This window comes from Thalassophryne amazonica, chromosome 10 (assembly GCF_902500255.1).
Source record: "Thalassophryne amazonica chromosome 10, fThaAma1.1, whole genome shotgun sequence".
NCBI lineage: Eukaryota > Metazoa > Chordata > Actinopteri > Batrachoidiformes > Batrachoididae > Thalassophryne > Thalassophryne amazonica.
In genome coordinates, this window is record NC_047112.1 from 65,221,802 (window position 1) to 65,248,090 (window position 26,289).

General features: G+C 45.2%; 1 protein-coding gene across 1 annotated transcript in view; it reads left to right on the forward strand.

Moving 5' to 3' along the window:
- The window catches only part of adamts10 (ADAM metallopeptidase with thrombospondin type 1 motif, 10), a 193,316-nt gene that overhangs the window by 103,447 nt on the left and 63,580 nt on the right, over positions 1–26,289 (forward strand). The window contains 5 exon segments of the mRNA XM_034180151.1: positions 12,128–12,233; positions 13,125–13,271; positions 16,366–16,507; positions 18,482–18,589; positions 18,821–18,966. Coding sequence (XP_034036042.1) covers positions 12,128–12,233; positions 13,125–13,271; positions 16,366–16,507; positions 18,482–18,589; positions 18,821–18,966 — 649 coding nt within the window.

Genomic DNA, 26,289 nt, shown 5'->3' on the forward strand with positions numbered 1-26,289 from the left:
CAAGAAAACACACCGGAAAGGCTATTGGAGATTTAATGCCAATCTGTTATAAAATAAAGAGTACTGCAATAAAATTAAAGAAATAATTGCTGAGACCAAGTATAATGAAGCAATCATTACTCATATTAATAAATGGGAATTTATCAAATTTAGAATTAGAGAAGTTAGTACTCAGTTCAGTAAGATACTAGCCCATAAAAATAAAGAATTAGAAAGCAAGTTATTGTAAGAAATACTTATGTGCTGTTTTAACACTGATTTAAATTCAGAAGAAAAAAAGACTAATCAAATTGCAAAACAAGTTGGTTCTACTTTATCTTAACAAGGCACAGGAAGCTTTCATGAGATTGTGAGCAAGGTGCATTGAATCAGGAGAAAAGAATTCCTCGTATTTTTTCAATCTAGAAGAAAGCCAACAGCAAAAAAAAAAAAAAAGTATTTCTAGTCCTTTAGTAAATGGTGAGTAATGCAAAGATTCTAAAACTTTAGAAAATGAAGTCTATATGTTTTGTTCCAAAATACATTCTTCATAGTATTCGAAAGAGGATAGTGATCATCTTTTTCATAATATTTATCATTTAATTCCACAGATTGATTTATCTTATAAGGAGGCCTGTGGATCTGAACTTAAAATTGATAAATTAGATGCAGTGCTTATTAAGAAAATGGCCCCTAATAAATACCTGAAGTGCGGGCTTCAGGCACGAGAGGGCGCTGCCGCCACGGACACAACCGGGAGTGACAGCTGTCACACATCAACTCATGACAGCTGTCACCCATCATTTCATCACTCCATAAAAGCCGGATGTCATCTCCACCTCGCTGCCGAGATATCATCTACCTGTGAAGGTAATTCTCTGCTAAACTGAAAACACTGACTAACAGTCTGAACTTCTTTGCAGCCGTTTTCCTGTAAGTGTTTCCTTATCTGTGGGATTGGCGTTTGGTGTGATCAGCGACGGCTTCGCTTCACCCCCCCAACCAGATAAGTGGTTGACAGGAGCTGCACGTGTGTGTGATTAGAGGCGGAGGTGACTTTCCACCTTCTGACTGTTTTTGTTACTGGGTGTGTGCACACACCCACATCTCACTGTTACCAGATCAGACAGTCGGGGACGGTGATCACCTGGGAATTCGGGACTTGGAGGCTCCAGTATTCTCCGGGTTCTGTGGCGGTGGAAATCGTGTGGTTCCGGCTCTTATCAGGACAGACGTCTTATATCCTCGAGCCTGCCCACACGTCACCTTGGTGTATTGACTGCTGTCAGATTCTGTGATTGTCTGTATCATCGTTGTGCACATTCACAACATTAAATTGTTACCTTTTGGCTCATCTATTGACCGTTCATTTGCTCCCCCTGTTGTGGGTCCGTGTCACTACACTTTCCCCAACACTAGTGGTTCTACAATAATACAAATCATAATTTTATTTAAAAGTATTCACTCTAGTCAAGGAAACCACAGACCAAGGCAAACTATTCCACAACAAAATAGCTATATTGCTATTCTATTTTCCTTATATTTAATATAGACCTTTCAACCTCAAGGCTCAGCCCATGGACTCTAAGGCCAGCATATGTTCTCATTTCAAAGAAAATTTAGAAATTAATATTTTCATGTCCATGTAAGATTTTGTCCATTTCAAATGTAGCTAAACTGAGCCAGACAAGTCTATTCATATAGGACATATGTTGCAACTTGGATACCAACTTAGTGCAGGAAATCAGCAAAAAAGAAATGGTTCGATTTAAAATCTGACACTAAAAAAACCATCTCAAATTCCTGACGGGAGATGAAGCAGACTGTAGGGGGAACAGCAGACACCCAAAAGCTGTCCGAATTAGACCAACACACCAGGGATATCATCAGGGAGATGGCAGTCCTCAGGTAGGCTATGATAAACTTAAATCATTTTCTATATATTTCCCCCACCCTACATTTTAGGAGTACCATTACTGGTGTCGGATACAGACCTGGGCCCCGAGGCAACACTTCCATCCCCTCCCTGTGCAGCTGCTACTCCTCTTGATTTATGTTAAAGTGCTATTACACTGTAAAAGCTGAAGTTCACATCTGCCTTGGTTTAATTCAACTGAATATCAGTTAACTCACCTTAAAGATAAGCGATCGCTTCAACTCACAATTAGTGAAGACAATGGATAGCTTTAAATTCAGATTTTGAAAACATATTATCTTGAGTACAATATGCTAAACTTGCCATTACAAGTGGAATAAATGAGAAGACATAAGTTCACTTAACTCAGTGCTTCTCAATTATTTTCTGTTACGCCACCCCCCCCAGGAAGAATAAAACATTTCACACACCCCCAGTCTCTGCCGTGACTATAAATAGTATCATTTGTCCATAGTCCAAGCCGGCTCCCCGTCGATGATCCGGGCAAGAGGCAGCGCCGGTCCGGGAGCACAGAGGGGTGGGGTGTGATATGTTTTCACTCTGGAGACATGAAAAACCAGGTGGATCCGCAGTGAAGCTCCAGCTCCCAGCTTCACTGCGGCAGGACTGATGACCTTGAGGATCTGAAATGGTCCAATGTATCTGTCTTTGAGTTTTGGGGAGTCCACTTGTAGAGGAACGTCTTTCGTGGAAAGCCATACCTCCTGCCCGGGCTGGTATGCAGGGGCCGGGGAACGCCGGCGATCTGCATGGGCTTTGGCCCTCATCCAGGCTTTCAACAAGGCAGAACAGGCAGTGCGCCACACCCGACGGCACCTCCGCAGGTGGGCCTGGACCGAGGGCACACCGACCTCTCCCTCAACCACAGGAAACAAGGGGGGCTGGTACCCCAGACACACCTCAAACGGGGAGAGGCCGGTGGCAGAGGACACCTGGCTGTTATGCGTGTACTCGATCCAGGCCAGATGTTCACTCCAGGCCGTCGGGTGTGCGGATGTCACACAGCACAGGGCTTGCTCCAGTTCTTGGTTGGCCCGTTCTGCCTGTCCGTTGGTCTGCGGGTGATACCCGGACGAGAGGCTCACGGTGGCCCCCAGTTCTCGGCAGAAACTCCTCCAGGCTTGAGAGGAGAACTGGGGACCTCGATCCAAGATGATGTCCACGGGTATCCCATGCAGACGCATGACGTGGTGGACCAGGAGGTCTGCTGTCTCCTGGGCTGTAGGGAGCTTCGGGAGGGCCACGAAGTGGGCCGTCTTGGAGAATCGGTCACATATTGTGAGGATGGTAGTCATGTCCCGGGACGGCGGGAGGCCCGTGACGAAGTCCAAGCCGATGTGGGACCAGGGGCGATGGGGCACAGGCAACGGCTGGAGGAGTCCCTGTGCCCGTTGGTGGTCAGCTTTTCCCCTGGTGCAGGTGGTGCATGCCTGGACATAGTCCCAGACATCGGCTTCTATGGACGCCCACCAGAAGCGCTGCCGGACCACTGCCACGGTCCTTCGCACCCCTGGATGGCAGGAGAGTTTGGAACCGTGAAAGAAGTCCAGGACGGCAGCTCTGGCCTCTGGTGGGACGTAGAGGCGGTTCTTCGGTCCGTTACCTGGTTCCGGGTTCCATGCCAGGGCCTCCCGGACGGTCTTCTCCACGTCCCAGGTGAGGGTGGCCACGATAGTGGACTCGGGTAGGATGGATTCCGGCGGATCCGACAGCTCGGTTTTGACTTCAACTTCGTGGACCCGGGACAGGGCATCCGATCTTTGGTTCTTGGTCCCGGGGCGGTAGGTGATCCAGAAGTCAAAACACCCAAAGAACAATGACCAGCAGGGCTTGGCGGTCAGCCGCTTGGCGGTCCTGATATACTCCAGGTTCCGGTGGTCTGTGAAAACCGTAAATGGTACCGCGGCTCCCTCTAAAAGATGTCTCCACTCCTCAAGAGCCTCTTTCACCGCGAGGAGTTCCCGATTGCCCACGTCATAGTTCCGCTCAGCTGGGGTCAACCTGCATGAAAAATAGGCACAAGGATGGAGAATCTGATCGGACTCCCCGCTCTGGGACAGCACGGCTCCTATCCCTGAGTCCGAGGCATCCACTTCTACCACAAACTGGCGGCTAGGATCGGGCTGCACCAGAACTGGTGCAGTCGAAAACCAGCATTTCAACTCCCTAAACGCGGCCTCGCACCGATCCGACCAGGTAAATGGTACTTTGGAGGAGGTCAGAGCCATCAGGGGGCTAACTACCTGGCTGTAGCCCTTAATGAACCTCCTTTAGAAATTCGCAAAGCCGAGGAGCTGTTGCATCTTCCTACGGCTTGTCGGTTGGGGCCAGTCTCTCACCGCCGCAACCTTGGCCGGATCAGGGGCGACGGAGTTGGAGGAGATTATGAACCCCAGGAAGGACAAAGAAGTGCAGTGGAACTCGCACTTCTCGCCCTTCACAAACAGCCGGTTCTCCAACAACCGCTGCAGGACCTGACGTACATGCTGGACATGGGTCTCAGGATCCGGGGAAAAGATGAGAATATCGTCTAGGTATACGAAGATGAATCGGTGCAGGAAGTCCCACAAGACGTCATTTACCAAAGCCTGAAATGTCGTGGGGGCATTGGTGAGGCCGAACGGCATGACCAGGTACTCAAAGTGACCTAATGGGGTGTTAAATGCCGTCTTCCACTCGTCTCCCTTCCAGATCCGAACCAGGTGATACGCATTCCTAAGATCGAGTTTTGTGAATATTTGGGCTCCGTGCAGGGGCATGAACACCGAATCTAACAGGGGTAGAGGGTACCGGTTGCGAACCGTGATCTCGTTCAGTCCCCTGTAGTCAATGCATGGACGGAGGCTGCCATCTTTCTTGCCCACAAAAAACAAACCTGCACCCATCGGGGAGGTAGAGTTCTGGATCAGCCCGGCAGCTAACGAGTCCCGGATGTAGGTCTCCATTGATTCGCGTTCCGGACGTGAGAGGTTGTACAGCCGGCTGGACGGGTACTCAGTGCCCGGGATCAAATCAATGGCGCAGTCGTATGGACGGTGTGGGGGAAGAGTGAGTGCCAGATCTTTGCTGAAGATGTCAGCGAGATCGTGGTACTCCTCAGGCACCACCGCAAGATTGGGGGGAACTTTAACCTCCTCGTTAGCGGTCAAACCAGGCGGAACCGAGGATCCTAGACATTCCCGGTGACAGGTTTCGCTCCACTGAGCCACAACCCCAGACGGCTAATCAATCCGGGGATTGTGTTTGATCATCCATGGGAAGCCCAAAATCACGCGGGAGGTAGAAGGAGTCACAAAAAACTCAATCTCCTCCCGATGATTCCCAGACACCACCAGAGTCACAGGTAGTGTCTTGTGTGTGATTAAAGGGAGAAGGGTGCCATCTAGTGCCCACACCTTCAATGGTGAAGGAAGCGCCACCAGAGGGAGCCCTACCTCCCTTGCCCATCTGCTGTCCAGCAGATTCCCTTCTGACCCCGTGTCCACCAGTGCAGGGGCCTGAAGGGTTAGATCCCCACTCAGGATCGTAACTGGGAGTCGTGCAGAAAGACGGGTTTGTCCCACGTGAATTTCTTGGCCCACCCTTAGCCCAGTTTCTAAGAGCGGGCGTTGGTGTTTAACCATTTGGGGCAGTCTCTCTGCTGATGCTCGCTTGAGCCGCAGATAAAGCACTCTCCGCGGGCCAGTCTCCTTTGTCTGTTAGTGGCTCTGACTTTAGCCCTGCTCGTGTCCATAGCATCGTCAGCAGGGGGAGCTGTCGCCACATGGAGCACTGAGGCAGTGGAGCGTGGGGAGGGCGGTACCTTTTCGGACCCGGAAGGGAGAGGGACGGCGCGTACCCGACCACGCCCTTCGTCTCGCTCCCGACGGCGTTCCTCTAACCGATTGTCTAATCATATGACCAGATCAATAAGCCCATCTAAATCCCGCGGCTCATCCTTAGCCACCAGATGCTCCTTCAGGACTGACGACAGTCCGCTTACGAAGGCGGCGCGGAGTGCAGCGGTATTCCAGCCGGACCTCGCAGCCGCGATGCGGAAGTCGACCGCATACTCAGCTGCACTCCAACGCCCCTGTCTCATTGACAGCAGCGCTGTTGAAGCAGTCTCGCCTCTGTTTGGGTGATCAAATATTGTTCTGAACTCCCTCACAAACCCAGTATAAGAGGTAAGGAGCCATGAATTCTGCTCCCAGAGCGCCGTAGCCCAGGCGCGTGCCGCACCTCGAAGCAAATTAATTACATAAGCCACCCTACTGGCGTCTGACGAGTTCATCACAGGACGCTGTGAAAAGACGAGCGAACACTGCATTAAAAAGTCTGCGCACGTCTCCACACAACCCTCGTACGGCTCTGTGGGACTTATGTATGCTTCAGGGGATGGTGGGGGGGTCGTTGAATGACCAGTGCAATGTCTATATTCGGCACTGGGTCAGCAGGAGGAGGAGCTGCAGCAGCGCCCTGAGCGCGCGCTTCCACCTGCGCGGTGAGAGCCTCCATCCTGCGATTGAGGATGACGTTCTGCTCGGTCATTAGATCCAACCGAGCAGTAAAGGCAGTGAGGATTTGCTGCAACTCACCAATCACGCCTCCTGCAGAAGCCTGTGCACCCTGCTCTTCCACTGGCTGTCCAACAGATGGTTGACGCCCCTCGGGATCCATGACGATGGCCGAGATATCCTGTTGGGAAAGTGTAGTGACACAGACCCACAACAGGGGGCGTAAATGAACGGACAATAGATGAGCCAAAAATACAACACTTTACTGTTGTGAAATGTGCACAACGAGAATACAGACAAACATAGAATTTGGATCACAATAAAAATATACAAGGTAGGCTCAAGGATAGGAGACGTCCGTCCCGAGTAGAACCGGATCCCACATGATTTCCACTGCCACCGAACCCGAAGGATACTGGAGCCGCCAAGTCCTGAGTCCCCAGGTGGTCACCGTCTCCGACTGTCGCATCTGGTACTGCTGGCAGGAAGCAGAAGAACAGATGTAATGAGTGTGTGAAAACACACCCAGTAAACAGTCAGCAAGTTCTTCTCTCCACCTTTAACACAGAAACAACAAACGTGCAGCGCCTGACTACTTATCCGGTTTGGTGTGAGGAGAGAAGAACGTCGTCTCCTTCACGATCCACAACCCCAGCCTCCAGCTGCGGATAGGTATCAAGTACGCCTGCAAAGTATTCAGAATAAGTGTTTGGCACCAAAAACGGCTGAGAGTTTTACCTTAGAGGTAGCCGATATCTCGGCGACAAGGTGGAGATGTCGTCCGGCTTTTGTGTGTGTGGGTGATGACCTGGTGATTGGTGACAACTGTCATAGTTGATGAGTGACAGCTGTCACCCCGGCTGTTCCTGTGAGGTGGCAGCGCCCTCTCGTGCCTGAAGCCCGCACTTCAGGCAGGGCGCCCTTTGGTAGTGGGCCAGCAGTACCTCCTCTTCAGCGGCCCACACAACAAAAAACTCTAACAGACAAAACAAAAATGAATAAAACAATTTGTGCTGATTTTTTATGATTATTTTTGGTGATTTTTATTATTTTATTAGTTTTTATTTTGCAGCACTTGCGTCATCCAGCATGACAGAGACCATGTCTACTACTGCTCAGCTCCTCTGCTATGGTGCTATGATGCTAACGGTGCTCGCTGATTTACTGAAGCAGCATTCACAAAGTGGGATAATTGCTGGCAATATTCGGCGCGGTTTCACTGAAAAAAAACTCAAGCAGCTTATTGGCGTGATTACAGTTCCATGGTGGTGCAATGTCTTTAAGTGGCAACTTAATTTATATGGATTCATGCTGTCTGCTGACAACATTTTAAAGCACAGTGGTCTTTCCTTGTTTTCCACTGTAGTGCGAAAAAAAACCCTACAGAGTGCTGAGTCCTCAATACTTCTTGCGCACATTCTGACAATGAGAGTGCCACTGCCACCTACTGTAGTATGCAATTCCACTTTTTCTAGTATGGGGAAAAAAGCATGTTCCCCGCAGTCACACCCCCCCAAGCATCGCACAGGGGGGCGCATCCCACTATTTCAGAAGGACTGACTTAACTTAATGGGGCTATAATTTTTTACAGTGTACATTTGATTTATTTTAATATAAAAATACTCTGTTAATTACCAAAATGTAACACATAATAATGAACAGCGATATCACATAAATATCACTGCAATATCCTATTTTAATGACCTTCACATAAGCAGACAAGGCAACCACTGTGACATCATGTCGGCACTGAAATGTGCATAAGAGTACTCCTAAGTGTCCGTAGGATTTGTTCTTACCTAAGAACACACCCTGGATAGGAAAACATTCATGAATGCCAATACTTTGTCAATAATTCGTAAGCAGGACTTAGGAACAAATTTGTTCTTAAGAACAGTTCGTGAATGAGGCCTAATGTTGACAATTCACAGCACCACTAGTACCTAGTGGTGCTTTGACATGTTTTGTCTTCTTTTTGTTTTTTATATGCTGATTTAACTTTAGTGTATGTGTGTTTTGTATGATGGCGGGGGTCAAGCTCCCCAACAGCTAAAGGGTTTTAGCCATGCTAATGCGCCCCAGAACCATTTTATTGAAAAAAATCTAAAGGACCTAAATGACATGGTGAGGAGCTTCGCTCATTAATGTCGGCGACATAAACATATTATTTACTGTTGTTGTAAATTATATTGATCATTCAATAAATCTACTGATCTCGACAATACAGAAGTTTCTATTCTTGATATTCTGCTCAGCAGTATTTTCATGAATACCTTCAATAAACCCATATGTATGTACCGTTAAAGCCTACAATAGTTTATCATTAACAAATCATACATTTAAAGTACCTTCATCTCAAGACCTTCATACACCCAAGCAATTTTGAACTATGGTGTTTCACATACAATTGACACGATATATTTACATCAACCTACATCGATGTTCGGTCCAAGGCTTTGCCTTAAGTATATTAAATCTTGTTAAAACACATAACTGAACATGTGTTATAATACAGTGAGGAAAATAAGTATTTGAACACCCTGTGAAGTTCTCCCACTTAGAAATCATGGAGGGGTCTGAAATTTTCATCTTAGGTGCATGTCCACTGTGAGAGACATAATCTAAAAAAAAAAAATCTGGAAATCACAATGTATTTTTTTTTATAATTTATTTGTATGTTACTTGTTGTGTGAAAGTGTAATGACACGGACCCACAACAGGGGGCATAAATGAACGGTCAATGGAAATAAAGAGTAACACTTTTAATGTTGTGAAATGTGCACAACGGATACAGATACAATTCAATACTACAGTCAATTTATACAGTTGGTGTTGTGTGGGCAGGCTCGAGGATAGGAGACGCCTGTCCAGATAGGAGTCGGGACCCACACGATTTCCACCGCCAACGGATCTGGAACACACCGGAGCCGCCAAGTCCCGAGTCACCAGGTGGCCACCGTCTCCAGCTGTCAGATCGGGTACTGCTGGCAGGAAGCAGAAACAGTCAAGGGTGGGTGTGTGCACACACCCAGCAAACAGTCAGCAGAGTTCTGATGATGAAGAGAGAAAAACACCACCTCCCACTTCTCACAATATCCACAGTCGTGCAGATCCTAATCACACTTAACAGCTGAGGAGTGGAAACGCCAACTCCTCCTGACCAGCTGCAAGTGTACTGAAACGTCTGCAAACTCAGAATATAAATTACAGCTTTTCGAGCTTAGTAGCAAAGTACGTTGCGACAATAAGCTTAGCTGAACAAGACAAAAGACGGCTGAGAGTTTTACCTGAGTACCTCAGATGATTTCTCGGCAGGGGTGTGGTGTCTTCTCCAGGCTTTTATGGATGGCTAGATGAGATGATGAATGACAGCTGTCAGGGTCCCTGGCGGCGAACTGCGCCCTCTGGTGCCTGAAGCCCGTCTACAGGCAGAGCGCCCTCTGGTGTTGGCCAGCAGTACCTCCTCCTCGGGCGGCCCACACAACATTACTTCTGCAAATAAGTATTTAAACACCTACCAACCAGAAAGAATTCTGGCTCTCACAGACCTGTTAATTTTTCTTTAAGAAGCCCTCTTATTCTGTACTCTTTACCTGTATTAATTGCACCTGTTTGAACTTGTTACCTGTATAAAAGACACCTGTTCACACAATCAATCACACGCCAACCTGTCCACCATAGCCACGACCAAAGAGCTGTCTAAGGACACCAGGGACAAAACTGTAGACCTGCACAAGGCTGGGATGGACTACAGGACAACAGGCAAGCAGCTTGGTAGAAGAGAACAACTGTTATGATTATTTATTAGAAAGTGGAAGAAACACAAGATGACTGTCAAAATCCCTTGGTCTGGGATTGCATACAAGATCTCACTTTGTGGGGTAAGGATGATTCTGAGAAAGCTCAGAACTACACAGGAGGACCTGGTCAATGACCTAAAGAGAGCTGGGACCACAGTCACAAAGATTACATTAGTAACACATGATGCTGTCATGGTTTAAAATCCTGCAGGGCAGCAAGGTCCCCCTGCTCAAGCCAGCACATGGCCAGGCCCATTTGAAGTTCACCAGTGACCATCTGGATGATCCAGAGGAGGCATGGGAGAAGGTCATGTGGTCAGATGAGACCAAAATAGAGCTTTTTGGAATCAACTCCACTTACCATGTTTCGAGGATGAGAACAACCCGAAGAAAACCGTCCCAACCGTGAAGCATGGGGGTGGAAACATCATACTCTGGGGGTGCTCTTCTGCAAACGGGACAGGATGACTGCACCGTATTGAAGGGAGGATGGATGGGGTCATGTATTGCAAGATTTTGCCAAACAACCTCCTTTCCTCAGTAAGAGCATTGAAGATGGGTCATGGCTGGGTCTTCCAGCATGACAATGGCCCCAAACACACAGCCAGGGCAACTAAGGAGGGGCTCCGTAAGAAGCATTTCAAGGTCCTGGAGTGACCTGGCCAGTCTCCAGACCTGAAGTCAATACAAAATCTTTGGAGGGAGCTGAATGTTGGGGAAGTGTCGTGACACGGACCCACAACAGGGGGCGTTAATCAAGGGACAAATAGCCAAAAAGTAACAATTTAATGTTGTGAAGGTGCACAACGTAATACAGACAGATACAAATATGCGTTATGTCAATCCGACAAAAGGTGACGTGTGGCAGGCTCAAAGATAGGAGACATCCGGTGCGAGAAGAGCCGGATCCCACACAGCCCTCACCACCAACGGACCTGAAGAACACCGGAGCCGCCAAGCCCTGCGCCCCAGGTGGCCACTGTCTTCAGCAGTCAGACCCGGTACTGCTGGCAGAAAACAGAAAACAGTTCTGGATGAGTGTGAGTTCGCACACTCAGTAATCCCACAGTCTGTACACAGTTAGGAGGGAGAACCTCCACCTCCAATCACACACTCGTGCAGCTCCTGAGATAACCACTTATCTGGGTAGGGTGGGAGGCGAAGCCGTTGCAGTCCACACCAAACGCCAACTCAGCAGACAGGGTATCCGTCCCAGGAAAACGGCTGCAAAACGAGATCAGACTAATACTCGAATTAAGGTTCAGCAGAGAAGTAAGTACCTGTATGGTAGAAGATTTCTCGGCGAGGAGGTGGAGTTGCAGTCTGGTCTTTGTAGTGGTGGTGATGGGTGACAGCTGGTGTTGATAGGTGACAGCTGTCACCTCCAGCGGCTCCGACGCCCTCTCGTGCTTGGAGCCCGCACTCCAAGCAGGGCGCCATCTGGTGGTGGTGGGCCAGCAGTACCTCCTCTTCAGCAGCCCACACAACACTGAAACTCCAAAACTGAAAGATCTAGAGAAGATCTGTATGGAGGAGTGGACTAAAATCCCTGCTGCAGTGTGTGAAAACCTGGTGAGAAACTACAGGAAACGTTTGACCTCTGTAATTGCAAACAAACGCTACTGTACCAAATATTAACATTGATTTTCACAGGTGTTCAAATACTTATTTGCAGCAGTAACATACAAATAAATTATTAAAGAAATCATACATTGTTATTTCCGGATTTTTTTTTTATATTATGTCTCTCACAGTGGACATGCACCTAAGATGAAAATTTCAGACCCCTCCATGATTTCTAAGTGGGAGAACTTGCAAAATCACAGGGTGTTCAAATACTTATTTTCCGCACTGTATGTGTTCTTTAAAGGTTGGAAGAGATGGTGTATATTCACATTTCTGCTTGTATGAGGCAGGTCTGGCTCCTGTAGGAGGGATGTGTGAGCCGGAGAGGAGCTGCAGCATCAATGAAGATATCGGCCTGGCAACAGCCTTCACCATCGCCCATGAGATCGGGCACACGTGCGTTACTCAATAACACAAATGGGAACACTCTTACAGCTGTATAAGAACTGGATTGCCAATATGTAGATGGGAGTTTGATTGTGATTGTTGTGTGTCCTTGGACAAGACACTTCACGTGCATCGACTCAGTTGACATCAGCTGTAAATGTGTATTGGTCTTGACTGGCGTCCTGTCCAGGTTTGTCATAGACTGTCATCCGCTTCATGCTACAGTATCTGAAGATAAGTGATGGCACTGATGGGCCTCAGGGCCTGTATCGGACACACACACTGTGTAAAATGGAATAAGTTGCTCATCGGGCTTGTGCAGTGTGGGTCATGACTCTGTTTTAAAATGTGGTCCATGTGATCTGCCTCACTTATTAACTGTCATCATAATTCTCTGCTTGTATGCTTTGCTACTTTCAGGCATGCAGTAAATTCAAATAGGTTATTGGTTTTTAAGTTAATTTGTGGGAAGTGACCTCCTTACTCAGAGTAATTGAATGTCCCACTCAGTTCCATCTCCAGCACTTTAATGTTTTTTTTTCCCCAGATGGCAGATCCATCACAGACTGCACTAACAGTTAAAACAGGAAGCTTTAGAGTCCTTGGGTCCTTAAGCTGTGTAACTGACATGACACACTTTAATAATATGTTAATTAACGTGTGTGTGGTTGGAGTTTGAGCTTGTCTAATGGGAGCAACAGATTAAATACAGGCCAGTTTGCGGTTTTGGGAACCCACATGTTAAGACAGTTCAAGGCAGAAATTATTCAAACGCAGTGACTGACTTAAAGGATTGGGTCCATGAACACATAACTCATAAAGCTGTTTCTTAGATCTCCTGTAATCCATAGCCGCCCACAGAGCCTCAAACTCATGTCACTGTATCATCACGGGCTTTAGGTTTGGGATGAACCATGATGGTGTGGGGAACGCCTGCGGCTCCCGCAGTCAGGAGATGGCCAAGCTGATGGCTGCCCACATCACCATGAAGACCAACCCATTTGTCTGGTCTGCCTGCAGCCGAGATTACATCACCAGCTTCCTGGAGTGAGTCTGCAACACCACACGTAATTACCCTCGCCGGTATTGTGAATAGTCCGAGCGTATGTGTGTCACTCTGCTTACATAACTGAATAAATATTGCTGTGCCTGACATAAAAAAATTTACACAAAGTAAAGTACAATCTCACTGTGGACAAACCCGTGATTCTCAGGCGGACCAATGTCCAAATACACAATCTAGGATTTTTTTTTTAAGGATTCATGAAGTGATGAGATTGAACCAGTTGTCTGCCTCCAGTGGATATAGATATGTTTCCATGTGTATCCAACTCTTGTCTAAGTGCCCAGGTCACCAGCAGTAGCACAGGAGATTGCCAATGCTTGTGTGTGTGTGTGTGTGTGTGTGTGTGTGTGTGTGTGTGTGTGTGTGTGTGTGTGTGTGTGTGTGTGTGTGTGTGTGTGTGTAGGTGAATAAATTTTCACCAAACTTTGTAAGAATATTCCTTGTGTGAGTGTCTCCAGATGATTAACTTTAGGAGGTGGTCAAGGTCAAAGTTATCATAGTCAGAAAACACACATTTTTCAAGATATCTCCACAGCCAGCGGGGTTGCAGAGACAGTATATATTATATAATATAATAATAATAATATATAATATAATAATAATAATAATAATATAATATATAAGTATATATTAGTCAATAAATCATAATCAAATGGTATGAGTGATGTTACGGTAACATTACAAGGATATCACGAAATGTCAACATTGTCCAAAAAACAACAAAACCCCCAAACAAACACATTTTTAGACGTCTCTCCAGCTAGTTCCGAAATCCACAAGTTGCTCCCAGTGTGCACTTCGGCACCATGCTGATATTGGTGTGTGGATGAATGAGAGGCATCATTGTAAAGCACTTTGAGTATCTGCTTTAGATGGAAAATCACTATGCAAATACAGTTCCTTTATTTGAATTAAAATGCTCTATAAGAATTAATTAATTTGGTTATGTTTCAGTGTCAATGCTTTGAGGTTACAGATGGATCACATTATGTTTAGACTGGGTTTCTTACTTTACAGCTTAGTTTAAGTGAGTCCAGGCCCGGCGCCAGAAAAAAATATTAAGGGGGCGATGAGTTTATCACGGGGGCAGGGTCCCCCAAAAAAAAGTGCGCACCGGAGGGTACCTGCCTCTGAGCGTGCGTAATGAATTGGGTGCGCTCCTAGAAAGCGCATGTATTTAGGCTACACCGTTGTAAGAGACTGACTGAGTAAGAGTAAAGAGTGATGACAGTATTTTTGTTGGGAAAGTGTAAGTACACGGACCCACAACAGGGGGCGCAAATGAACGGACAATGGAATAGGTCAAATAACAACACTTTACTGTTGCGAACGTGCACAACAAACACAACAGATCACACAATAGATCGAAGGTCAAATTACAAGGTGTCGTGTGGGCAGGCTCGAGGATAGGAGACGCCTGTCCAAAGCAGAACCGGAACCACACGATTTCCTCCGCCACCAGACCCCGCGAATACTGGAGCCGCCAAGTCCCGAACTCCCAGGTGGCCACTGCCTCCGCGTGTCGGACCTGGTACTGCTGGCGAGGAACAAAAACACAGTTAAACGTGGGTGCGTCTGCACCCAGCAATCTGCACGGCAGGGAAGCTACCTCCACCTCTCGTTGGAGAAAAAGTCTGTTATCACTCACAAAATCACAAAAAAAGGCTTTCAATCAAGCTGTCAGGCTGAGGATATTACCTTTCAGGTAGAACGATATCTCGGCAATGAGGTGGAGATGCCGTCTTGCTGATATACCATATGATGATTGATGACAGCTGTCGTCGGTGATAAGCAACAGCTGTCACCCCGGCTGCTCCTGTGAGGCGGCAGCGCCCTCTGGTGCCTGGAGCCCGCACTCCAGGCAGGACGCCCTCTGGTGGTGGTGGGCCAGCAGTACCTCCTCTTCAGCGGCCCACACAACAATTTTTTTAATTACTATTTGTACGTATAGACCCTCGGTCAAGTGATCTCCTGCATACCACAAAACCAAACCAACAACTGATCTGAGAAACGACACGAGACAGTAGATTAACCCCACATACAGCCCTCCATCACAAGCGCAAACACAGCGCAATTGGGCATGACAGTCACACAACGGGTCAAAGATAAACCTTTCATGTAGATATACAGTGGTCCCTCGTATATCGCGGGAGTTACGTTCTAAAAAAATAGCCCGCAATAGGCAAAATCCGCGAAATAGTCAGCGTTACTTTTTACAATTATTATAGACGTTTTAAGGCTATAAAACCCCTCACTACACACTTTATACACTTTTGTCAAACAGGCACTAACATTTTCTCACTTTTCTCTCGTGTGTAAATACTCTCAAAGTTCAAACCTTAGTAGAAAAATAAGACCAACCTGTTTTCAGGCCCAAACTTTTGTTTGAGAAATAAAAATAGAACATTTTCCTATAAATAATTATGATGGCTTTTAGAACTAACGAATTTAATTTTAACGATCAATCTACGAGGTTGGACACATAAGAAATTATTAATAGTGACTGACCAGTATTTCACTGTTCCTCTGATCGCGCCTCTTCGTCCTGGCGCCGCACCACTTTTGCGCCTTTTTCCACTCACACCTCGCTGCAGGTGTCTTTTTCCAAGTGAAAAACACAGTTATGGGTAGTTGTTGGCGCTCTTTTTTTTCTTTTGGGCGAGAATATTCTTATAAACAGACACGCAGAACACAATGCGTGTACTCTCCCTTCGCGGTGCTGTAACAGGTGTCCCGTCATCTCGACAGAACACCGACCTGCTTGATGAGGACGCAGAGCACAATGCGCTGTAAAAAAAAAAAAAAGCATGCAAAATTGGACTAAAAAATCCGCAAAACTGCCAGGCGCTATTTTCCAGTATTTCTTTTTCTTTCTTTTTTATTTTTATTTTTGATAATTCTCACATATGAGGGGGCGAGGTTGATGACGTGAGGGGGCGTCGCCCCCAAACGCCGCCTTGTGGTGCCGGGTCCGAGTGAGTCCATTGTAGATGGATTGCTCTCAGAACAGCAATCATCTCAATATTTTTGGAGTTTTTAAATATCACTTGTTTTTTTCTGTGTGGTGTGTTTTAGCTCAGGTTTGGGCTCCTGTTTGAACAACATTCCTCCAAAGCAAGAGTTTGTGTACCCCACCACAGCTCCGGGACAGGCCTACGATGCAGACGAACAGTGCCGCTTCCAGTACGGCGTCAAATCACGGCAGTGTAAATATGGGGTAAGCAATCTGTCCGGAGATTCTCTGTTCTCAACTCATCTGTGTGTCACTGTGCAGATTATGATGATTAGAAGTGCTTCTCTGTGTGCTTTTAAACATGTTATGAATCTAGAGAAAGGTGAGTCCAGTTTTGGGACAAGAATTCTCATAACTCCAGTAATTAGAGTGCTACTCTTGGGAAATAGAGTTGTTGTACTTTCGGCTGCTCTCAGTTTCTCATGGTCACCACAGCGAATCCAGTAAAAGTGTGAATTGGGATTTGGCACAAGTTTTACACCGGATATCTTTCCTGCTGCAGCTCCATATTACGTGGAGAATGGGCACGGGTGGTCTTGAACCAAGAACCTTCTGTACAGAAAGCGAGTTCACTAAGCACTTGGCCAACATGCTGCCCCTCTTGGGAGTTAGAGTGTTTATTTATAATTACAATGTGTTTCTTCAAGAGTACTGACAGAGCTTGAGATGTAAAATTATCTATTGTTACAGTTATATAACTTAAACTTATTTATTTCTTTATTTTAAGGCTATAAAGATTTTCAGCAATGTAGGACATAGATGATATACCATATTAAATTGAAGGTATCGGTAAAGGCTTAATGAGGCTTCATGTTACCCATAGAAGAATTTTTCTGTTTTTTTGTTTTTTTTTAATGCATCACAGAGCAGCCTACTTTCATTGCTCGTCTAGCTATTTGTGGCTTATCAATCACTCCATGCAAAGCAACATCTGCACAATGTACTGGTCCAGCACTGGACACACCTCACATCAAATCTCACATGAAGTTCTAATATACATGCAGACTTGCTCTCCAACCTGCTTCCAACAATGCCATGCTGATTGATGAGGCATCATCAGCAATTCTGTCAGCAAAACAGATGCATTTTGGGAAATTATGAGCAAACGCTTAGAATTGTAACCCAATCAAGTAACACAGAGCTAAGAATTTCCTATAATCCTGGATTGGTCAGGTTTGGGAGCATAAGCCGGTGTCATGTGTTGCCACAGTCACAAAACTACAGAACTGCCTTGGGTCCTGGATGGCAACCACCCAGGTAGACAACTGATCCTTCCCCATCTCCCATTTCACCTGTCATAGCCAGTTGCAACATAGACGCCTTCTTGAGCTTTTCCGTTTGCTGGTGTTCTCAACGCTGAGTCACCTGTGTGTTGGATCATGTCCAGAGAAACACGCTACATGGCCAAAATGTCATCACTGACATGGCTTCACAGTGCACGTGGTGCACCTTGTCTCAGTCATTTTAAGTAACATTCATTGGAGTCACAGTCATTTCAAGGGTACCCAAGGATCCTCAAAGCAAAGACATCCATGGGTCACATTTGGTAGATGTTGCTCAATTTTCAACACAACAATCTGTTAGTGCACCAACAAATTAAACATAGTCTCAATCAGAAATACCCGCTGCCCTGTCTGCATACTCCCTATGTTGGATTCCAAAAGTACCATACCACTGTGCTTGACTGGTGTTTTGTCAGTTACTCTGTGTTCTTAACATCTTTTATTGTTCTTAAAATCTTTTATACTTCTGTTTGATGGAACAAAGGTGACATACCATAGTTTATGTTTAAGCCAGCCTTCGTGGAACATCTTACAAAGTCTGTAGTGAATCGTGTTCACTTTATTGAACAGCCAAATTTATGGGGCCAACTGAAGGACAGCATAGGGAGATCTGGACCAGCAAACAGCTTTATAGGTTCATTATTTTTGATACTGTGTTATCAGAGTATATGTACACTATAAAAATGTTGTCTCGTGTGTTTTAGGCATTTCTATAGAAACAGCAGAGAGGGAGGTGAACGCGTGTGTTTGTACATACATCTGCTTTTGTCCACATGTGTCAGAGAATCCTGCATGGACTGCTGTCTCTGGAAACACAACTGATCTGTTGACTCACATTTTGTTCTTTTTCTCTCTCTGATGATTTTGTTCCTCACTCACTCACTCTCAAACACAGGAAGTCTGCACCGAACTTTGGTGCATGAGCAAAAGCAACCGTTGTATCACCAGCAGCATTCCTGCCGCAGAAGGAACCATCTGTCAGACCAACACCATAGAGAAAGGGGTAACTATTAGCAAATAAACCGGTTGTTTTTGTTTTTATTTCAGCGAGAGGGAAGCATTGTGGCAGTTATATCCCCCACAGAAAGGTTCAATGCAAGGGTTTAGTTAGGAGGGAGTTGGGAGTTGGGTTTGTTCATTTTAGATGATCCTGCCTTTTGTTTTGTTTGAATTGTATATAGAAGTATGTTTATGTACATGCATATATCAATACATGTGTGTTTCACTGATGCAGTGGTGCTACAAGAGGGTGTGCGTGTTGTACGGGACACGTCCAGAAGGTGTGGACGGAGGCTGGGGGCTTTGGTCACCCTGGGAGGAGTGCAGTCGGACCTGCGGAGGGGGAGTCTCTTCATCTGTCAGACACTGTGACAGCCCGCGGTACAGTTGTCTGCTCTACATATAACTTTGCACGTGCATTATCCATGTGCCAAACAGGTTTTCAGTGCCAGCTACTGTGCCAAAATGACACTTACAATCCAGTGTCAGTGTAACATGGCCTACACAAAAATGCACAATACCAGCTATGGCAAGGTAGGGGTCAATAAAAGACTGCACATCATGTTCAAACACTTATAACACTTATACCTATAAAGTGCTGCAAAATATTGTTTGAACTAATAGGGTGTAAAAAGGAATTGCACTGGAGGACTTTTGGTTTGGCACAGCGAGAAAGATGGCGGCCTAAAAGACGGCTTTCTCGCCACCTCACTTAATTTCCCGATTCAACTATTTTAAATCACCACAAGTGCTGCTGTGATATGGTAGGCTAGAAAGCGTGAAAAGCTAAAGGCAGAAATGCAAAAGCGCATTGTATTCACTGGATTAAAAAAAAAAAAAGACACCTTATCTCGTAATTATGAGAAAATTATTTTGTAATTCGAAAAGATCTAGTAATTATGAGGTCAGGATCTCATAATTATGAGACAAGATGAAGAAAAACTAAAAGTTCTTGTTGTATGTAAATCCAGTTGGCAGTGATGGCGCTGTCACAGTTAATCTGCTATTACAACCTTCTCTGTTTGAGACACTAGGAAATACTGATGTTTGTTAAAAATGAAGATGTATGAATATTTGTTTGTCAACACTGCGCAGACATCTCAAGTCGTTGGGATTGTTGAGAAGTAAAGCCCAGTCTGACACGCTGGATGTCACTCTCTTTCTACAGGAGCAGTTGAACCAATCTGGGCTGCTTCATTCATTTGAAATGCATCCAAGCTAGTTTGGTAGTGACTCAGAGAACTGTGCAACACCTGCTAAAAATCCTAAATCCTCAAGGAGTACAGCTGAGGCAACATAACTGAAGCAGTGGTCAACGTGGCATCTTTTCTGATCTCATAATTATGAGATCCTTCCTCATAATTACAAGATCCTGATGTCGTAGTTACGAGATCTTTTCTCGCAATTACAAGATAAGGTGTCTAATTTTTTATCCAGTAAATGCAATACACTACTGTACTGACCACGAAACATGACAAAACCAAGAAAGGTGCGGACTGTGACAATGATGCTAAAGCTAATTTGCCTAGCTCCGACAGAGCTAGCTTGCTAACCAGCAGTCATACGGAGATTAAGGCTATTGGCTCTGATGTGAAAATGGAACTGACTTTGTTTCGCTGAACACTTAGAGAGGATGTGAGGAAGGAACTGACTGAATTTAAGGACAAAATTCACCAGGCCCTGAGGGATATAAAAGGGGGCCTAAAAACCACAACAACACGGGTCAAGGAAGTGGAGCAACTTGTGCCCGAATTGCAGGAATGCATCATGGACTTGGAAGATGCAAACCAGCAAATGAAACAAGCACATGAATTCCCGCAAACAAAGGTGGCAGACTTGGACACTCGGTCACGGCGAAATAACATCCACATATACGGAGTGTCAGAGGTCGAGGAGAATAACAATGTGGTGGACTTTATGACTAAACTACTGATTTCGGAGTTCATCAGTATTATTCAAAACCGACACGAATATACAATGCTGCCACAGAGCCCTGGGACCCCTCCCCCCCACCGTGATGCTCCCCAGAGATCGATAATATAAACATTAAGGAACATAAAACCAAAGAACGAATCCTTGTGGAAGAAGCAGGAGCTATACTATAAAGATAAAAGAGTTTAATTCGACCATGATTATTCGACAGAAGAAGAGAGGTGTGCGCTTCCAGACCCCACTGCCTGCCAAACTTAAACTGTTTTTGGACAGTGTTCCTTGGATTTACAACAACACAAAAGAGACTGATCGACCTACAGAAGAGGGGTTTTCCCATCGCCCAAGGTTGAGATGCCGGCCTGTCCCCTGCACCCTGTGTGGTGTGGGAAAGCCGGGAGCAAGTGTCAATAATTTATTTGTATGTTACTTCTGCAAATAAGTATTTGAACACCTACCAACCAGCAAGAATTCTGGCTCACACAGACCTGTTAATTTTTTTTTAAGAAGCCCTCTTATTCTGCACTCTTTATCTGTATTAATTGCACCTGTTTGAACTTGTTAACTGTATAAAAGACACCTGTTCACACACTCAATCAATCACACTCCAACCTGTCCACCATAGCCAAGACCAAATAGCTGTCTATGGACACCAGGGACAAAACTGTAGACCTGCACAAGGCTGGGATGGACTACAGGACAACAGGCAAGCAGCTTGGTAGAAGACAACAACTGTTATATTTTTTAGAAAGTGGAAGAAACACAAGATGACTGTCAATCTCCCTCAGTCTGGGATTCCATGCAAGATCTCACTTTGTGGGGTAAGGATAATTCTGAGAAAGCTCAGAACTACACAGGAGGACCTGGTCAATGACCTGAAAGAGCTGGGACCACAGTCACAAAGATTACATTAGTAACGTATGATGCTGTCATGGTTTAAAATCCTGCAGGGCAGCAAGGTCCCCCTGCTCAAGCCAGCACATGTCCAGGCCCGTTTGAAGCTCACCAGTGACCATCTAGATGATCCAGAGGAGGCATGGGAGAAGGTCATGTGGTCAGATGAGACCAGAATAGAGCTTTTTGGAATCAACTTCACTTACCATGTTTAGAGGATGAAAACAACCCCAAGAAAACCATCCCAACTGTGAGCATGGGGTAGAAACATCATACTCTGGCGGTGCTCTTCTGCAAAGAGGACAGGATGACTGCACCGTATTGAAGGGAGGATGGATAGGATCATGTATTGCGAGCTTTTGGCAAACAACCTCCTTCCCTCAGTAAGAGCATTGAAGATGGGTCATGGCTGGGTCTTCCAGCATGACAATGACCCCAAACACACAGCCAGGGCAACTAAGGAGGGGCTCCGTAAGAAGCATTTCAGGGTCCTGGAGTGACCTGGCCAGTCTCCAGACCTGAACTCAATAGAAAATCTTTGGAGGGAGCTGAAACTCCAAACCTGAAAGATTCTTAGAAGATCTATATGGAGGAGTGGACCAAAATCCCTGCTGCAGTGTGTGAAAACCTGGTGAAAAACTACAGGAAACATTTGACCTCTGTAATTGCAAACAAAGGCTACTGTACCAAATATTAACACTGATTTTCACAGGTGTTCAAATACTTATTTGCAGCAGTAACATACAAATAAATTATTAAAAAATCATACATTGTGATTTCCGGATTTTTTTTTAGATTATGTCTCTCACAGTGGACGTGCACCTAAGATGAAAATTTCAGACCCCTCCATGATTTCTAAGTGTGAGAACTTGCAAAATCACAGGGTGTTCAAATACTTATTTTCCTCACTGTACTGATGCAAAACTATCTCTAGACTGAAAACAAACAAAACACCAGGATCTGATTGATGCATCAGTGAATGGTATAAGATTTTTAAGCCCGGGTTAATGCCAATGCTTCACAAATACTTTAATTACACCCTTAAAGAGGGCCAGATGCCACAAACATGGAGCGAAGCTGTAATATCAATAATCCCTAAAGAGGTCAAGGATAAGGGAGAGTATGCCTCATACAGGCCAATATCAGTACTAAATACAGATTATAAACTGTTTACATCAATTATTGCCAAAAGAATGGAACATATTGTCTCAGAACTAACTAACTTAGACCAAACTGGGTTTGTCAGAGACAGACAAGCACAGGACAACATTAGGCATACGCTCCATGTAGTTGATTATCTGGTCAAAAAAGTATTAGTGCAACGCTGATCAGTCTAGATGCAGAGAAGGCATTTGACTCAGTTGGCTGAAGCTTCCTTTACCAAACACTGGACTGTTTTGGCTTTAATGAGAAATGAATACAGTGTATTTGATCACTTTACTTAAACCTCGCTGCCACAATAACAATCAACGGACATTTTTCCAGTCTCATTAAACTTGAGACAAATGTAGACAAGGGTGCCCGCTTAGCCCTGCCCTTTTTGTACTGTTTATGTAACTTTTGGCTCAGGCACTAAAGGAAGACCCAGAAGTAAGTGGAATTTTAATTAATTTTGAGGAACGCAAGATAAATTTATTCGCGGATGATGTTTTGCTCAGTTTAGAATCACCTGCAACAAGCATACCAAATTAATGTTCCGCTTGAAAATGTTCAGCTCCTTTTCAGGTTAGAAAGTAAATACACACAAATCCCCAATTTTAACAAATAACTTTACTCCAAATAGAAACTTACAAAACAGTTTTAACTTTACATGGGACTCCCCTGCTATTAAATATCTTGGTATCTGGATCCCTAAAAATATTACCAGAATTTATGATTACAACTATGCTCCTGTTACTAAGTCAATCAAGGCAGACATAAATCAATGGTCAGTGTTACCGATGGATTTCTGACACTGTACTGAAACAATAAAAACAAGAGCAATCAGAGATTTCTGACGTCCGCCAATCCAGAACCGTTTCATCTCCAAAACGGGGCATTAACTACATTGTCACCATAGTGGATTTGCTGTGCTAATTTCCCCACTAGGCTAATGGAAGCCACACCCACATTTATAGTATGCCCTGCAGGTTCTCTAATCACCTGCTCCTTGAGCTGCTGTAGAGTCCTAATGTTACCCTCCCTGTAGAACTCTGTCTATGTTTGCAGATAAGATGGCGGCAACATTCCCAGTAGGGTGAAGGCTGCCCAGTATCAGAAAGCCACGGTGACCCCAGAAAGAGGACCAGTTATCAATAAAACAAAAGCTTTGAAAACTGCGCCAGCCACCTATTCAGCAATGTCAGCCTGCAAAAACACCCCATCATTACCCTGAGAAGGGAGGGATCCGAGACTGTTAATTGATGCTGACACATCTTTTTGGCGAGGTCACAAGTCCTCTCTATGTCCATGTTTGTGACCTCCGATTGTCTCATCCTAATATCATTGGCGTAGACATGAATAATTTTGTGGCTGTATGTAGCGTCAAGTTCCTGTGGCTGACTGTTCTTGTGCAACGTCGTCACTCTAAGGTGAGAGGCAATGTCGGTGCTCTGGCCCCAGGAATACACTTAACGTCTGCTTGCGTCTGTAATCTAATTTTGCAGGTGATAGAATCCCCTATCACTGACGCACAGCATTTCAGCATGGAGATAGCGGTAGAAGTCACCCGTGGACATGGAGGACTATCAACAGGCATGTCCAAGGCTGAAAAATGGTTCACAGTCGGCAGCGGCGTATTATGCGATATTTTCTGACTCCAAAACTGATATTTAAGCAGCGAGCCCCCCAGGGATAGATGGACTGTTGCAGAATATGTGGCCCACTCAAGGCTCACCACTTTCATATATTTTGAGAATGTCCACATAAAATCCTTAGAAGATTGCCTTGCATCAGTGAGAAGCTGGATGTCTAGCAACTTCCTACTTTTAAACTCTGATAAGACTGAAATGATGGTGGTCCAGTGAGACATCGGCATCAATTTGACCAGCTAACGCTTAGCCTAGGCTTGTGTGTCATACATCACACTGCCAAAGTGAGGAACTCTGTGGTAATTTTTGATCCTATGTTGTCCTTTGTCCTCCACATTAGTGATATTACGAGGACTGCTTTCTTCCACCTGCAAAAAACATTTGTCCCATCCTGTCTATGGCTGATGCTGAGACCCTGATTCATACTTTTGTCTCTTCTAGATTGGACTACTGGAATGTTCTATTTTCTGGTTTACTGCAGTCCAGCATTAAGGGTCTCCAAATGGTTCAAAATGCTTCTCCCAGACTTTTGACATGAAGAAAAAAATTTGACCACATTACACCCATTTTGGCATCTCTTCACTGGCTTCCTGTTCCAGTGAGATCAGATTTTAAGGTTCTGCTGCTAACCTATAAAATTGTTCACGGACTGCCACCTCTCTACCTAGCTGACCTAATTAAACCCTACTTACAAGCCTGGGCTTTGCGTTCTCAGGGTGCAGGGCTACTTTGTGTCCCTAGAGTGAATAAAAAGTGAACGGGTCACAGAGCTTTCTCTTATCGTGCCCCTGTTCTGTGGAATGAGCTCCCTGCATCAATAAAACAGTCAGATTCTGTAGAAACTTTCAAGTCCAGACTCAAGATGCACTTATTTTCCCTTTTGTATGGCTAGCATACTGGCATAGTAAGTTACTATGCTTTTTACTCTTTTAAATTCAATTTATTAGGAAACGTGCCGTGGACTCAACTTTATCTCAATTCAGGGTCTTTTAGCAAAGCTTAGGGCTAGTGGCCAGCGATCACCTTAGTATTTCTTCTGTTTCTTGTTGCTTAATGCTGACAAATTATACTGTATTTGTTGTCCTTCTGATGCCTGATTCTGTTTGTTCTCTCTGTTTGAGGTGCAGCTCCATCCAGAGATGGGTGTGGTGTCTGTTTCTGTAACCCTCCTGTCCTGTGCACCAGCAACATTTCCTGTATATTCGTTTTGTGAATTGTTTTGTAAATTGTGTCAGTAGCATGGCCCAAGCAGACGGTCACCCCTTTGAGTCTGGTCTGCTTGAGGTTTCTTCCTCAAATCATCAGAGGGAGCTTTTCCTTACCACTGTCGCCTGTGTGCTTGCTCTGGGGGTTGGTAAGGTTAGACCTTACTTGTAGGAAGCACCTTGAGGCAACTTTCTTGTGATTTGGTGCTATATAAATGAAAATAAATTGAATTGAAAATTAATTCCTGTTGGCAAGAGCTGATCAGAGAAATAAGGACAATTTTTGGTATTGAAGTTCATTGATGTTTTCTTACCATGTTCCTGGGCAATGTGCTAGATGGACTAAAATTTCAAGACAAATACCATTATAAAATAATCTTGGCTGCAAGCAAGAACACCATCACATGGAACAATGCTTAAAAGACTGTAAAAAATGGAATTCATATCTTGCCAGATGTAACCGTTTTCTATATAGATACTTCTATTTTTGTACTGATGATGTATAGCCCTGATGAGCAGCCGGTCTGCTCTGTGTCAGCCTGATCCCGTCAGATCTCAGAAGCTAAGCAGAGTGGGATCTGGTTAGTACTTGGATGGGAGACCTCTCTGGAACACCAGCGGCTGTGTGCGTTTCTCCAGGTGAAAGTGGAGTCGCATCAGGAAGGGCATCCGGCATAAAACTTGTGCCAAATACCAATGCGGTTCTGGCTGTATCCGCTGTGACGACTCTGAACAAAAACCGGGAGCAGCCGAATGAACAACAACATGTATAGCCCTGATCAACCATTCTTTACTCCTTTTTTCTTCTCCCCTTCTCTCTCCTCTTTTTGTCCTAGAAATGCAATAAAAAATAATAAAAAAGAAAGGAATTGCACCATCTGTTATGC